Genomic DNA, 16,197 nt, shown 5'->3' with positions numbered 1-16,197 from the left:
AGTCAGATCTGATTTGATGGTACACTCACACAAAAAAACAACAACAACAACAACAACAACAACAACAACAATATTTTATGTTCTATTCCATTATTAGAATTAATTCATAGCTGACCCTCCTTTCCTGTGGCTTTTCAGAGGCAGTAAATCGCACAGGAGGAGATTAACAATTTTTTTTTCTCCCAAAAGAAGTCTGGAACTGTGTGCTTTTTGGACTGACAGTGAAACTCCTTACCATTAAACCATTAGAGACCCCTCTTTTATACCTTGTTGTGGTTGTGTACCATTGAGTTGGAACCAACCCATAGCTGATCTGCCTATGGGTTTTCAGAGGCAGTAAATCTCATGGGAAGAAACTGCCCATCTTTCCCCCATGGAACAGCTAGTGTATTTGAATAGCTTATCTCTGGGTTGGCAGTGCAATTCCTTACTACTAAACTACCAGAATTTAGAAAGGTCATGTTTGTATGCTTTCTCCATACCTATTCAATTCAATCTGCATGCTGAGTAAATTATTCAAGATGCTGGACTCTATATAAAGAAAAAGGTGGTATCAGAATCAGAGGAAGACTCATCAACAACCTACGTTATGCAAACGACATAGCCTTACTTTCTGAGGGTGAGGAGGACTTAAAGTACTTGCTGCAGAAGATCAAAGACTGTAGCCTTCAATATAGATTACATGGGGGGGGGGTTTGTGCGGGGAGAAGGGTGCAACAATGAATGAATGGAATTCCAAAATCTCTGTAGATGTTCATTGAAATGAAAAATAAACAAACTAAGTTAATAAAAATATATATATAGATTACATGTCAACATCAGGAAAACAAAGCTTCTCACCACTGGGCTGAGTATTGAATATATCATAGACTGCTAAGAGAACAAACAGGTCTGTACAGGAGAGGGAGAAACCAAGTTGCTCTTTTTAGGCAAGGATTCTGAAGCTCCATCTCACATAATTTGGGCTTGTTGCCCTGAGCGACCAATCCTTGGAGAAGAACACCATGCTTGGAAGGGTGGAAGGACAGTGCAAGAGAGGACGACCTTGGATGACATGGACTGGCTCAGTAACTGGGGTAAAGGGGGTAAGTCTGTCGGAGACAATGAAATTGGTTCAAGAGAGAGCAGGGTTCAGAGTTGTGCAAAGGGTTGCTATGAGTTGCAAGTGACTTGACAGCATACAACAATAATAATATAGGAACAAACTGATAACAGCAACCCAAAAGATTAGAAAGTAACATAGAGGGTAGAGATTTTGTTAATAAGAAACAATTCAGAAAAGGGAGATGAGAATAGTCACACAACTCAAAGAATGTAATCAGTGTTGTTTTCAGCAAAATTTTCTAGAGATTTATCCAAATCGTTGCATTTATCAATGTCATTCTCATTCCTTTTTATTAGGGAATAGTATTTCATGGTATAGATTACCATATTTTAAGTTATTTCTTAGGAATAAATATATTTTAACATTTCCTGCCCTGCCCCGTGATTTGTCTTGTTTATCCCTTTTAAAAATTAATACTTTGTTGTATGCATTGCAAATTCTTATTCCCAACTTACCTGTGTTTATATTTTCTTCATAAAAGCTTTTTGACTATTACACAGTCAGCGTTTTCCTGTATTTTCTTCTAATGCTCTTATGGGTATGCTGGCAGTTTTTTAACATTATGATCTTTAATCTAATTTAGTACAAAAAAAGGGCCTAAGTTCTAGTTCTTGCTGTGCCAATACGTGGCAATATACATAGTTCTGGGCAGGTTACCAGCTCGTGGCACCAGTTTTTTCTATTCTTCAGAATTGCTGTGACCAGCATTCTCCAAAAACAGATACATATCCTTATCAAAACTGTATAAAGCAGGGGAGCTCTGGTGGCCTAGTGGCAAGGAGCTGCAACTACAATCCCAGAGTGGCACGATTTGAATCCACCAGATGCTCTGCCGGGGAAGGAGGGACAATCTCCTCCTGTACCAGTCAGATCTGATTTGATGGTACACTCACACAAAAATAATAAAATGTAAAAAAAAATTGTATAAAGCATTATATATGTATAATAAAGAGCCCTAGAGGTATCGCATACAATGTGTTTGGCTGTTAAGAGTTGGTGGTTCTTACCCAACAGCTGCTCCTTGGGAGAAAGAAGGGCATCATCCCACAAATAATTACAGCCCAAGGGTCTGAGGAGATATTGTAATTAATTATATTAATCAAGTGTAATTAATGGTATAAAACGTGTCTGAATGATTGAAAACCAGTACAATGGGTTCAATGCAGTTTTTAGGTGTTCTTTTTGTGCATGTCTCTGTGTGTGCATGCTTGCTGAATTCTAATTGTTTAATGGTTATATTTGTGTAGTTGGTACGATATGTGTATGTTGAAATCCATCAGCTACTTTTTAAAGAGGTCACTGCAGAAAGAATTCAGATTGAAACCTTTACTTAATCCTACAAAAAGGGCAGGGTTTATCTTAATGACTTAAAAGAATGGAAGTTTATGGGGGGATAAAACACACCCAAACAAAACATCAGCATGATTTGTAAACTTGCACTCAAATTAAAGAAAGAAAAGTACAACAATGAATGAATGGAAATCTAATGTCTCTGTAAATTTTCATTGAAATCAATAATAAATTTAGAAAAAAGAAATGAGAGAAAAAAAAGAAAGAAAAGAAAAGAGGAGGGAGGGAATATTTACAGCCTTGGAAACCTCTTAGAAAGTCACTATGAGCTGGACTTGACTCAACGGCAGTGTCAATGAATATAAAATATATTTTCATATTGGTTACAAAGAACTCATAATGTCAGCCTCAGAGAGATTTGTCCTTCCTCAAATGCCTACATCCAAAGAGGCCAATTGACTTCCTCAGGGTCACAGCTAAGTCAGTGACATGGTAAAGAAATGGTTCCAGAAGTAAAATGAAGCAGCTATCTGCCAGCCCTTCCCCCAAGTAGGAAAGCCCCAGGTCCTGAGGTGAGGCCTATTAAAAGTGACCTGTCATCACTTGTCTGTATTCGTATCTCTACAAATGAAAACATTATACTGTCAGAAAAATGGAGAGCCTATAATCAGGATGCAGTGGGGTGACAGCAAGAGAATGTACACAGGATAGAATGGGAGGTCTGAATTTCATGTTATAGGCTCCCACCTTGTTTCCGACAGCCTGGGATTTTGATAAAGGCTCCATAGTCTGTTACCATAGCAACCTATAAAGAAAAAAAGTCAATATGTCACACAAATGAGAACCCTCTCTTCCATGACAGTTAACCTACTCTCCTTGAATTTCGAGTTGGTAGATTTTCTCTGCCTGCTACAAAACTGCCTAAGTGATATTCTATCAAACATTTTTTCTGTTCTTTTTGATATTTAGACAGACAGGTATGTGTATATGTGTTAACAACACTGGTAAGAATATGGTGTGTCAGATGGTAGGAGGCCAACCAGCAGTGCCCAAGTCCCATTCATATGAAAATCCCCAAAGAAAGTACATGAACAAAGGAAGCAAATGGAAGAAAATAAAATCACAAAGTTACTCTTTTTTTTTGCTTTAAAAAAATAACAAACATTTTTTTAATTAGGGGTTTCCACCACCCTTAAAGCCCAAATCACTGTAGTCTATACAATCATCCTTCATATGCTCATTCCTTTGTTAAGGATGAGTTCATCCTGGACTGTATATCCAAGTGTGTGTGTAAGAGATACTGGCACACATCACAAATAGCAAGTACATCCACAGAGACAGAGAAACAGCTGAGTTTTTGTTGTTCCAAGCACTTCACATTCATGTTCTTGGATCTGCCACCTTCCCATTGGAATTGGCAGATTACTTCTTTGGAGGCAGAACATTTTCCTCAAAGAAACCAGGGTTGACAACATTCCCTGCAGGGAAGTACCTAGCCACCACAAAGGAGGACCCGTCACTTGCAGAGGCCTTCCCCACTCCCATCTTCTTTGTATTCTTCCACACCATGGCTGTGAAGTGGCCTGTCCCCGAGGTGAAGCCTGGGTTCTGGAAGTTGTAGCTCTTGATTTCACTGTACCATCTATCAGCCACATCCCTTCCTGGCTGGTTGTAGGATGCCCAGGCCAGGTTTTCTCCACATTGGCCACGACTTGACTCCGGGCTGTGCTTGAGGATCCTTGTGCTGGCCAGGGCCTCAGAATACTGCTACGCCTCTTGGTTGAGTTTCTTGCAGAGCTTCAGTAGAGGGACACCATGCTTCTGCTAGTACTCATTGTGGGCCTTCAGGACCTCATTATTGAACTGCTTGGAAGCTGACTTGCCCATGGCCGGCCGGCCGCACGCTCCCGGGCTCCGCTGAGGCACAAAGTTACATTTTATAGTTGGGCTAAGACTTCAAATCTCATACAGAGAATTTCAATAAATTAGGGTGAATCATCAACCTTTTTTCCTGTATTTCAAACCAAACCAAATGATATATTATGTTCTCTTTTACTCCAAATCTGATCATGGATTTTATCAAGGGAATGGGAAAAAGCTAGCAGAAGATATAATCAGAGAGGAAAAGGTTTGTCTCAACTCTTTTTACAGAATTAATCTACAAATGAAAAGGTGCAGACAGGGTGCTCCTTAGAGGAAAGGATAGTGAAACTTCATCTCACATACTTGGGGCATATTGTTAGGAGGGGCCACTCCTTGGAAAATGACATCATGCCTGGAAAGGTCAAGGGTCAGTCAAAGAGGGAAAGACCTTCAGTGAGACGGACTGACACAGCAACTCAGCATAAGCTGAAGTGTGTTAGAGAGGATGAGGATGGGACAGGATAGGGCAGGGTTCAGATCTGTTGTTCATAGGATTGCTATGAGTCGTACTCGGTTTGATGGCACCTTACAACAACAATAACAACACAGAATTCTAAGACGTAAGTACCTTCCTAGTTTTGGTCAGATTTGTTGTTGTTGTGTACAATCGAGTCAGAACCAACCCATAGCTGACCCTCTGGCAGGTTTTCAGAGGCAGTTAATTACACAAGAGGAGACTGCTCATCCTTCTCCCAAGAAGCAGCTGGTGGCCTTGAACTAAGTGCCTTCAGAATTTCAGAGCAGCTTCTTGCCACTAGGCTACCAGATTAGCTCTGTCTATTATTTGGCTGAAAGATGAGCCACAGGGGTGAATTCAATCCCAGGTTCAAAGGCTGACTATGGGCTACCGTCTCCATTAATCAAGTGGACCAATAAGCCTGGCCATTTTTATGATTTTTAATCTGGTTCCACATTTTTCTACTAATCTATCCAGAACAATTTAATTTTACTCCTTTCTGAGCACTCAGCAAGGCTAGCTGGGCACCAGCTAGTTCTTCTGGTCTTGGGGTCACGACGGCTGAAAGTTCCCTGGTTCATTACCACTATGGACTCACTGATTTTATTCATCTTTTCTTTTCTTCACTCTTAGCTCCGAACAGAAAGAGACAAAGTGCTGTAAATCAAATAGCTGCATGAGAGCTTTTAAGACTCAAGTCACTACTCATGTAGTCTAACTTTTTAGATTAGTTCAGCATACATACTGGTTAAGAATAGTGAAAGGATACAACTCCGAAGCACTTCTTGTCTGATTCCCAATCATGCAGTCCATGAGTAACCCCTGTTATGGTTGAATATTATGGTCCTTCTTTACTATACAGATTCATCATGAGCACAACCAAATGTTCTAGAATTCACACTCATCTTGATAACATACATACTTTATCACAATTCACAGTGAAAAGGTCTTTACATAATCAATAAATCACAAGTATTCTTTCTGGTTTTCTCTGATTTCTCCCAGGACTCACTGGCATCAGCACTGATATCTCTACTTCCATAGCCTCTACTGAATTAAATGTAAATTTCTGGCTATTCTCTTTCTGTGCACTGCTCTAGTAATGTCTTAGTAATCTTCACCAAGATTTTACTTGTGTGTGATATTGTTTGATAAATCCACAATCTGTTGAATCACCTTTTTATGGAATGGGAACAAATATGGATCTCACCCAGTTAGCTGGTAAAGCAGAACTCTTCTAAATTTCTTGGCATAAATGGGTGAGCATTTCATGGGTTCTATCTATGTTTGCTGAACTATCTCAGTTGATAATCAATTCCAGGAGCCTTCTTTCTCGCCATGTCCTCAGTGCAGCTTAGGCTTCTTCCTTCAGTACCACTAGTGCTTGATCATAGGTTACTTCCTGAAATGGTTCCGTGTCCACAAATTCTTTGTGATATATTGACTCAGTGTATTCCTTCCATTGAGACTTGAATTTGTTCTTCAGTTCTTTCAGCTTAAGAGTTAAAACTCCATTTTATGATTAAGAAAATTCTTAGAAACTACATTGTCTACGGTCACATGGTTAATAGTAGGCAAAGTTAAGATTCTAATCCAGATCCTTTCTCTAAGTTCACTTTGTACTAAATCGTAGCTGGGATCATAAAAACAAAAATCTAGCCCACTGCCATTAGTTCGATTTTGACTCATATGACCAGGCAGAACTATCTATAATTTTTTCTAAGGCTCTTTTTGCCTACTCTTCTCTCACAGAAAAAGCCAATGGGTTTGAACCACCTACATTTTTATTAGCAGCCAAAACCTTTCATCACAGCATCACCAGAATTTTCCATCACCATCCGCCCCACTGCCATCTGTCAATTTTGGCTCCTGGGGACTCTTTATCAGGTTTCTGAGGCTATAAATCTTAACATGAACAGACTACTTCCTTTTTTCCCAAGGAGTAGCTGGTAGATTTGAACTGCTGAACTTCTTGGTTATCCACTCAACACATAACTTGCAAAGCCACCAGGATTTCTTCCAAGATTGCTTAGCTATATGGAAGAAACAAAGGGTTTACAGGAGAATCCTTTTAACTGAACTGGGGTAGAGAGGAAAGGAAAATGGTAAACACAACTGTTTTAGTCACTTGTTCATTTCTTCATTATGTTATCAGAGTCTACCTTGCACTTTTTCTTATTAATATTCATTGTTACACATTTTCTCCACTCTACTTTGTACTTACATATGTCTCCTATACTAGATAGGGAGGTGGAAAGCAGGGGTCATGGCTGCTCATATATCTAACTACTTCTAATTCCTTTTAAAGTACACTTGTTATCTTTTTCCCCCTTTAAGTTGCTTTTATTTGACACAACCCTGCTCGCTGAAACTGAGGAGGACTGCAGAGGGTCATGGACTGCAGCCTTCAGTATGGACTGAGGCTCAATGTTAAGAAGACAAAGATTCTCTCCACTGGACCAATCGGTAGCATCAGGATGGATGGCGAAGAGATTGAGATTGTTCACAGCTTCAGATTGCTCGGCTCCACGGTCAACACTCTTGGCACCAGCAGCCAGGAAATCAAAAAACGTATTGCGATGGGAAAGTCTGCTGTTAGGGACCTCTCTAAAGTACTCAAGAGCAACGGTGTCTCTCTGGACACTAAGGTCCACCTGATACAGGCCATGGTTTTTGCAATCACCTGTTACGCATCAGAGAGTTGGACAATGACTAGGGAGGATAGAAGGAGAATTGACGCCTTTGAGCTGTGGTGCTAGAGAAGAGTATTGAATGTACCATGGACTGCCAAGAAAACAAATTCATCCTAGAGAGGGTTAAACCAGGCTACTCCTTGGAGGCAAGGATTCTGGGGCTTCGTCTGACATACTTTGGACATGTTGTAAGGAGAGACAGGTCTTTAGAGAGGGACATCATGCTGGGTAGAGTAGAGGGACAGCGCAGGCGGGGAAGGCCCTCTATGAGGTGGATTCAGTGACTGGGGTAATCGGGATGGGTGTGTCAGAGGCAATGTGATTGGCACAGGATAGAGCAGGGTTTAGGGTTATTGTACATAGGGTCGTTATGAGTCGCAAAAGACTCGACGGCACATAACAACAACAACAACAACAATCTGGCATGATATTTTGTACTTATTGGGTACTCAGAAAATGTTTCAATAAAGTTGAACCCAAGTCTTAAGATCAGCTGTCCTTGAAGAAAATAGTTGTTATTGTTGTGAACCATTGAGTTGGAATTGACCCATAGCTAACTCTCCAGCAGGTTTTCAGAGACAGTTAATCACACAGGAAGAGACTGCTTATTCTTTTCCTGTGGGGCTGCTTGTGGATTTGAACTGCATGCCTTTGGGACTGCACCACAGTTCCTTACCAGCAGGCCACCCTAACTCCCTGAAGAAACTATTAGAGATGCTCATAGCCTAATAAATCTTTCTTTCAGCTGGTTCAGCATGAATGCAGTCCAGTAATTGAACAGCAGAGAAGCAAGTATTCTACACCTGCTACTTTGTAGCCTTGTCATTTTGAGCAGCTAACATAACTGTCTTCCAGCTTTAAATTCCTCACTTGTGCTAAAACTGCTTTCAAAGCCAATGCAATTTATAATCTGACAACAGTACATTCATCTAAGCTAAACCCTGAGTTTAGCTGAGAAAACTACTGACTTTTTTCCCCCTAAGTCATTTGACTAATTATTTTTTTTGGACATCCGACAGTCTATGCTGTCATCTTACTAATTTGAACTCTGACTATACTCTGGGAGACATGATGATAGAAACACCGAATTCTGAAAGTAGGCATTAATACCTTCTTCTAACTAAAGTGGTGAGTGCATTCAGTAAATATATTAATCTTTCTTTTGAGAAAGACCAATTAAGGTCTGTTGTCATGTTTCCTTTACCAAGTGAAATGCGACACTGAAGATTCAGGATTGAAAAGTGAGACTGTCTTACAGAAGCCAGTATTGCAGTGCAGCTTCTTGCCAGCAGGCCATCAGAGCTCCCTCAAACACTACTTTTAGAGTGTAAATCATGGTGATATCATACACAGCCAACATTTCAACCTTTTTTCTAGAGCTCTGCAGCAAAAGTCATTTGATCTAAAATAAGGAATTTTATTTTATTGTAATTAAACTGGAAAGTCTTATCTTAAAGACTCTAAGTGCCTCTGGTCTTTAATTGCTGCTTTGCTTGTAAAAATGACAGGACTGGATCAGCCAATCTCTATAATGGCCTTCCCCCTACCTCCAATCTGTTAGTATCCATGGCTGTCAGATTGTACTCTTATCTCTGGAACTATCTGGTCACTACCCCAGCATTAAAATGTTCTTAAGTGTAAAACTGGAGTTGAGAATGGATCTTATCTCATTCTAAATAATGAAAGATCCTTGAGATTTAGTTTGAAGACTGTGTCCCACTATCTCCATTAAAAATGAAAGGAATGTAAATTTTATCTAATACTGAAGTAATACTGAAGTTTGATGAAATGGGAGGACCTAAGTTCTAGCCTTAACTGGTATCTAAATTGTTCTTTTCTGTCAGTCACAATAAGAGTGGGAACTCCAGAACACTTAATTGTGCCCATTTAAAACCTATATCTAGACCAAGAGGCTGCTGCACGAACAGAGCAAGAGAACATCACATAGTTTAAAATTAGAAAAGGTGTGCATCAGAGTTGTATCCTCTCTCTTCACCTATTTATATGATGAATAAATTATTTGAGAAGCTGGACTCTATAAAGGAAAATGTGGCATCAGAATTGGAGAAAGACTCATTGACAACTTTCGTTATGGAGATGACACAATCTTCTTGCTGATATTGTGAAGGACTTTCTGCAGAAGATCAAAGACTACATATAGCCTTCAATACGGGTTGCATCTCAACATTAAGAGAACAAAAATCCTTGCCAGTGGACCAACATCATGATGGACAGAGAAAGGACTGAGACTGTCAACAACTTCACCTTACTCAATCCACAATTAATAAATTTGGTACTAGCAGTTTGGAAATCAGGAGATATATTGTACAGTTTGAAGACTAAAGCATGCCTGATTCAGGCCATGGTCTTTTTAGTCACTTGCTATGTAACTGAGAGCTGGACAATGACTAAGGATGACAGAATTGATGTGTTTGAACTGTGGTGTTGGAGAAGAGTACTGAATATCCCATGGACTTCCAAAAGAACAAACAAGTCTTAAAGAAGGTACAGCCAGAGTACTCCTTGGAGGCAAAGATAAAGAAGTTTCATCTCACATAGTTTGGATATGTTGGTATGAGAGGTTATTCCTTGGAGAGGGAAATCATGCTTAGGAAGGTGGAGGGTCAGCAAAAGAGAGGAAGACCCTCAACCAGGTGGGGTGACATGATGATTATGGCAATGGATTTGAGTGTGTTAGACATTGAGAGGATTCAAATCAACAGCACCTAACACCACCACCAAATCACTAATCTTTTTATGCTTCATTGGCTTAATGTATAAATGAGTAAAAAGTGACAGATCCCCAATGTATATTGCTGCCAGATGTTGGTACCAGGAAGTTTATGTACATCATCTGCTACCTGCAGCAGTAAAATGTGTGAGAATTTAGCCCTTATTGTGTTAAGTTACATTCAAGATTTTGGATATTCCAGAGCTGCAATTAGAAGCCACATTTTTCACTTCATAGCTCATTCTATTTAAATCAATAAGCTGGATGAAGATGAAGGAAATACAGAGTAAGGGACTGATTAGAAAACAAGACAAAGACTGTTAGTCCAAAGGGCTAATGAACCACATTAACATCAGTGTCTATGACACTAGGCCGGAAAAAGCACTGCTGCCTGTTCTGAAAGGGATCACACAGAAGGCCCCTGACAGAGTGGGAGAAAACTGTGGAACTAAACTTAAAATCATTAAAAACATCAAGCTGACTGGTCTGACAGAACTTCCAAGACTACAGCCCTTTCTCACAACAACAGAGAAGTCTATAACATAAACAATAACACCCAGGAGGTAGGAATTCCTCAGAATAATAAACCACACAAGATTTAAAGGGCAACACTTTCCCAGCTCAGAAGATAGGAAATAACAAAGAGAGCCAAATGGGAATGGAAAGCACAGGGAGGAACTGGGAAAAGTGCTGTTACACTGTGCAGATCACAAGCGCTGACATCCAACCAGATGTGCATGCACTGTTGAGTGGAAAAAATCCATTTGCTCTGCAAAATTTCACTTAAACGAAAAATAAGATAAAAGAAAATAAAATACTTTTTTAAAAATGGAAAGAAAATACTGCCTTAAAAGATATGCTAAAAACCAAATAAACAAAGCTCATACTATTTCTACAGCTACACTGTTCTGTCTCATCTGTGTAAGTTAAGGAACTTACCATCCATCACTTGCCTGTCAGCTTGCCATACTATAGTGGCTACTTGTGTTTCTGTGATGCTAGAAGTTATGCTACCAGAATCTCAAGTAACAGCAGGGTCACCTATGGAGGAGCTTCTAGATTAAGACAGACAGAGATGCTTCCTCCAGGGCAAATCTACCAGAATGATGCAGATGGAGTAGAGCTTTCTTCCAGTGAAAGAAATCCATTTGATCATATGGCAAGACTCAAAATGAAGAGAAACAATTGCAAAGACCCATTAATAATGGCAAGAGGTATGTACAGAATATGAGTTTAGGAACATGAGACCTGTCAAAAATTAAATGTAAAGTGTAAAAAAGGGCATCCTAGGCATTAGAAAACTGAAATGGACTGGTATTAGCCTTTTAAAATCAGACAAGCAAATGTTCTACTATGATAGAAATGATAAATTAAAGAGTAACTGTGTCCTTTCCATTATAAAAAAGAATATATCAAAATCTGTCCTTATGTACAATGCTATCAGTGATAGTATACTATCATATGCAGGAAGACATGTTAATATGACTATTCTTTAAAATATGTACTGACTATTAAAAGCAAAGATGAAGAAATTGAGGCTTTCGCTCTTCTTTAGTATGAAATTGACAGAACATGTACTTAAGATATATTAATAACAACTGGGGACTAGAATGCAAAAGTTGGAAACAAAGGTTTGGCAACTGGAAAATAAGGCCTTGCTGAAAGAAATGAGGCTGGAGATTATATGATAGAATTGTGTACAATCTATACCTTTTTTATAGGAAGCCCTGGTGGATTAGTGTTAAGGAGTTGTATGCTGCTAAACCAAAGGCACACAGTTCAAATCTACCAGCTGCTCCATGGGCAAATGATGGGAAATTTCATCCTGTGTGATTAACTGCCTCTAAAAACTTGCTGGAGGGTCAGTTATGAGTCAGTTCCAACTTGACAGTACACAGTATTTTTTTAAAAACCATAAATGGACTCTATACACATGGAATCTCTCCTGACAGAATACTCAAGTATCTAAGGAGCTCTGATGGCTTAGTGGTAAAAAGCTGCACTGCATTCCTGAAGGCATGCAGTTCAAACCCACCAGCCACGCCATGGGAGAAGAATGGGCAATTTCCTCCCATGCTATTAACTGCCTCTGAAAACCCACCAGAACATCAGCTATGGGTCAGTCCCAACTTGATGGTACAGGTAACAACAAAAGGGGTAGTAGTCTGTGGAAAAACGGCATCATGGTGGTAAAGGTAGAGAGTCAGCAAAAGAGGAGAAGGCCCTCAACAAGATGGATTGACAGTGACGCAACAATCAGCTTGAGCATGGCAGAGACTGTGACAGTAGGGTAGGGTACAGATCTGATGTGTTGTTCACAGGGTTCCTATGAGTTAGTCAACTCAACAGCATCTAACAACCAACAATATGGAAAAAGACAGTGGAAAGGCTCACTACCAGCAGTGAGAACATGGCTAGGGACCAAATGTGGAACAGATCATTAACTGCTCATAAGCAAGTTCAAGACAAAGTTGAAAAAAAAAAAGTCCATGAGAGCCAAAATATAAACTTGAGTTTATCTCACTTGGAATTTTAAAACTATCAAGAGTAAATGTAATACACTAACAACAAAGGCCAGGTAAACTGTGAGATGACATAAAGGACATCAATATGAAGAGAGCAAATGAAAGAAAAGAAAAGAGAGGAGAGGAGAGGAGAGGAGAGAAGAGAAGAGAAGAGAAGAGAAGAGAAGACCAAAATGGCTGTCAGAAGAGACAATGAAATGTGCTTTTGAACAGAGTCAGGGTAAAGTGAGACAGAGAAAGGAAAAAAAAGAGTTAAACAGATTATTTCAAAGGGCAGTTTGTGAAGACAAAGCAAACAGATGATTTCAAAGGGCAGTTTGGGAAGACAAAGCAAAGCATTAACACAATGTGCAATGTCCTGGAGTTACAAAAGCTAGAAGGCAAAAATACGCTTGGAATTCCTCAAGCTGAAAGAACTGAAGAATAAATTCAACACACCTCTTGCAATACTAAAGGATTCTTTGGATATAACATTAAATGGTACCAGGAAGCATACAAAAAAGATGAGAGGAATACACATACCTTCAATATACCACAAAGAATTATAGATACTGAACCATTTCAGGAAGTAGTATATGATCAAGAACCAATGGTACTGAAGAAAAAAATCCAAGCTATGCTGAAAGCACTGGAAAAAAAGGGGGGGGGGGAGGCTCTAGGAGTTGTCAGAGTATCAGTTGAGGTATCTCCGCAAACAGATGCAGACCTAGATGTGCTTACATGTCTACGTCAAGAAATTTAGAAGAGCTCCCTGGTCAATCAACTAGAAGGGATACATATTTGTGCTAATTAAAAAAAAAAAATTCTTCAACAGAATGTGGGAAATATAAAACATCACTAATACCACAAACAAATAAAATCTTGCTTAAGATTTTTATTATTATTGTGTGAGACTCTTTTAATTGTTTTTGGTGAAACATTCTTCTAGGTCGTATAGCCCTGGTATGTCCACTTGCTGTACAGAGGTAACTCATGGTTGCTGTGAAGCCAAATACTGTTACCCATGGTGGACAGTGTTTGGCGAAGCTCCCCAATTAAAACAAGCTTGGAAGCAGGAGTGGTATCCACTTCCACAATAGCTTGTCTCTGGAAACCCTATGAACCTGGAGAAAGGACTAAAGTTATACAGGAAGCGTCCAGGACTTCGTTCATAGGATCACTATGAGTCGCCTGCCACTTAATGGCACTTAACAACACCACCACCATCAACGTGTGTGTGTGTGTGTGTGTGTGTGTGTGTGTGTGTGTACCATCAAATCAGAGCTGACTAATACAGGAGGAGACGGTCCCTCCTTCTCCAGCAGAGCAACTGGTGGATTCGAACCACACACCTCTAAGATTGCAGTACAGCTTTTTGCCACTAGGACACCAGAGCTCACCTTAAGATTATTTATTTTTTAAAAAATGGCTAGAACAGTACAAAGACCGAGAATAGCTGGAAATTCAAGCTAGATTCCAGAAGAGATTGTAGAACAAAGGATGTTAGTGCTGATGTCTGATGGATTTTGGCTAAAAGCAGAGAACACCAGAAAGATGTTTTGTTGTGTTTTATTTATTATGCAAAGGCAGTCAACTGTGTGAATGGTAATAAATTATTAATAACATTGAGATAAATGGCAATCCAAGAACACTTAATTGTGTTCCTGCTGAACCTGTACAAGAATGAATGATCTGGTAGATCAGAACAAAGGGATACTGTGTAGCTAAAAATCAAGAAAGGGGTACATCAGGAATACATCTGTTCACCACACATATTCACTCTCTAAGGAAATAATTTGAGAAGCTGGACTACATAGAAAAAAAGGTGGCATTAGGATTGATGGAAGACTCATCAAAACCCATGTTATGCATATGACACAACTTGGGTGAAAATGAATAGGACTTGAACCATTTACTGAAGATGAATGGCTAGAGCCTTCAGTATGGATTACATTGCAATACAAAGAAAATAAAAATCATCGCAAGTGGGCCAATAGGCAACCTCATAATAAATGGAGAAAAATTTTAACAACGGGTTTCAGAACAATGAAGCTTGTAAGGATGGCACAGGCAAAGTTTCTATCTGTTATAAATCGAGTGGCTAAGTGTCACCATTAACTAAATGGCACTAATAACAACAGTGGAACTTGGGCTTGTAAAGTGTCAGTAACACCACTTGTCTGTCAGTATGTTGTACTCCTGTGTACTGTTGCGATGCTGGAAGGTATGTTTCCAGTATTTCAAATATCATCCACAGGGTCACCCATGGAAAACAGATTTCAGAGGAGCTTCCAGACTAAGACAGAGTAGGAAGTAGGACTGGCCATCTGCTTTTGAAATAACGAGCCATTTAAAACTCCATAAAAACCGTGCACCAGGGTCTGACATAGTGTAAGAAGAAGAGTCCCTAATGCACTCAAAACACAACTGAGGGAGAGATGGCTCTTCAAAGTAGAAGATACAGGGAGTTCTGGTGACCTAGTGGCAAGAAATTGCACTGCAATCCCAGAGGAGGTAAGTGGTTCAAATCCAATTGCACTGCAATCCCAGAGGAGGTAAGTGGTTCGAATCCACCAGATGTTCTGCTAGAGAAGGAGGGGCAATCTCCTTCTGTACTAGTTGGATCTGATTTAACGGTACACACAAAAATTAGTAAAATAAAATTTTTTTTAAAAAAAGTAGAGGCTACCTTGATAAGGTGGATGGAGTAAAGGTTTCCACTGACGGAAACTTTACTAACATCACATCATTTGTTGATGTGCCATGACTCAAAATGAGAAGAGGCAGCTACAAGTATCCATTAATAAAAAGGAACATGGAATGCATGAAGTATGAATCTTAGAAAACTGGAAGTTTGCTTCAACGATTTAGATCCTCCCAGAAGAGCTGTGGGTGAGCATTAACATTATTGGTAAGTCCTAAGTGGCAAGACGCTGCACTGCAATCCCAGAGGTATGCGGTTCAAATCCACCAGATGCTCTGCTGGAGAAGGAGGGGGCAATCTCCTCCCGTACCACTCAGATCTGATTTAACAGTACACATAAAAATAATACAATAAAAATAAATTAAAAAATTATTAAAAAAAAGACATTACTGGTAAGTATATTAATTTTCTCCTTGACACAAGAGCCTACTATTTGGTCCCAAAAGCCTTCTGAGGTCCCAACTCTTCTCACTATTTCTTAGTTGTTGGAACGGACGGAAAACCTCATAAGCAGTTCCTTACTTTACCTCTGCCTTGCATGTGGACTTCTGAGCTGTAAAACAACCCAGTGGTACATGGAATTTGACCCAGGACTTAAGAACAATAAATGACATAGTTGAGCCTCTACATCTTGTGGTTCCTAACCTTTATACTATAATAGACAAAGTGATAGTCAATAGGCCTTTTATTGTAAGAACTACCTTCCCTCTGTAACTTGATTTGTGCCACTATTAGAACCTCTACTTGGAATAGTATTGCTTTTTAATTTTTGACTCATGTACTTTTAACT

At 39.5% G+C, this 16,197-nt stretch overlaps 1 protein-coding gene and 1 pseudogene across 1 annotated transcript in view; both read right to left on the bottom strand.

Moving 5' to 3' along the window:
• Positions 1–16,197, bottom strand: part of ZCCHC17 (zinc finger, CCHC domain containing 17) — a 79,190-nt gene that overhangs the window by 56,050 nt on the left and 6,943 nt on the right. Inside the window, exon 2 of the mRNA XM_006894940.1 lies at positions 3,143–3,200. Coding sequence (XP_006895002.1) covers positions 3,143–3,200 — 58 coding nt within the window. The remainder of the gene's footprint in view (positions 1–3,142; positions 3,201–16,197) is intronic.
• On the bottom strand, positions 3,818–4,282 carry LOC102859205 (annotated as a pseudogene).

The sequence above is a fragment of the Elephantulus edwardii genome, unplaced genomic scaffold, assembly GCF_000299155.1.
Source record: "Elephantulus edwardii isolate Elephantulus edwardi_28Jun2011 unplaced genomic scaffold, EleEdw1.0 scaffold00152, whole genome shotgun sequence".
Classification (NCBI taxonomy): Eukaryota; Metazoa; Chordata; class Mammalia; order Macroscelidea; family Macroscelididae; genus Elephantulus; species Elephantulus edwardii.
The sequence above is the reverse complement of the archived record's forward strand: the minus strand, read 5'-3'. Positions and strand labels throughout refer to the sequence as shown.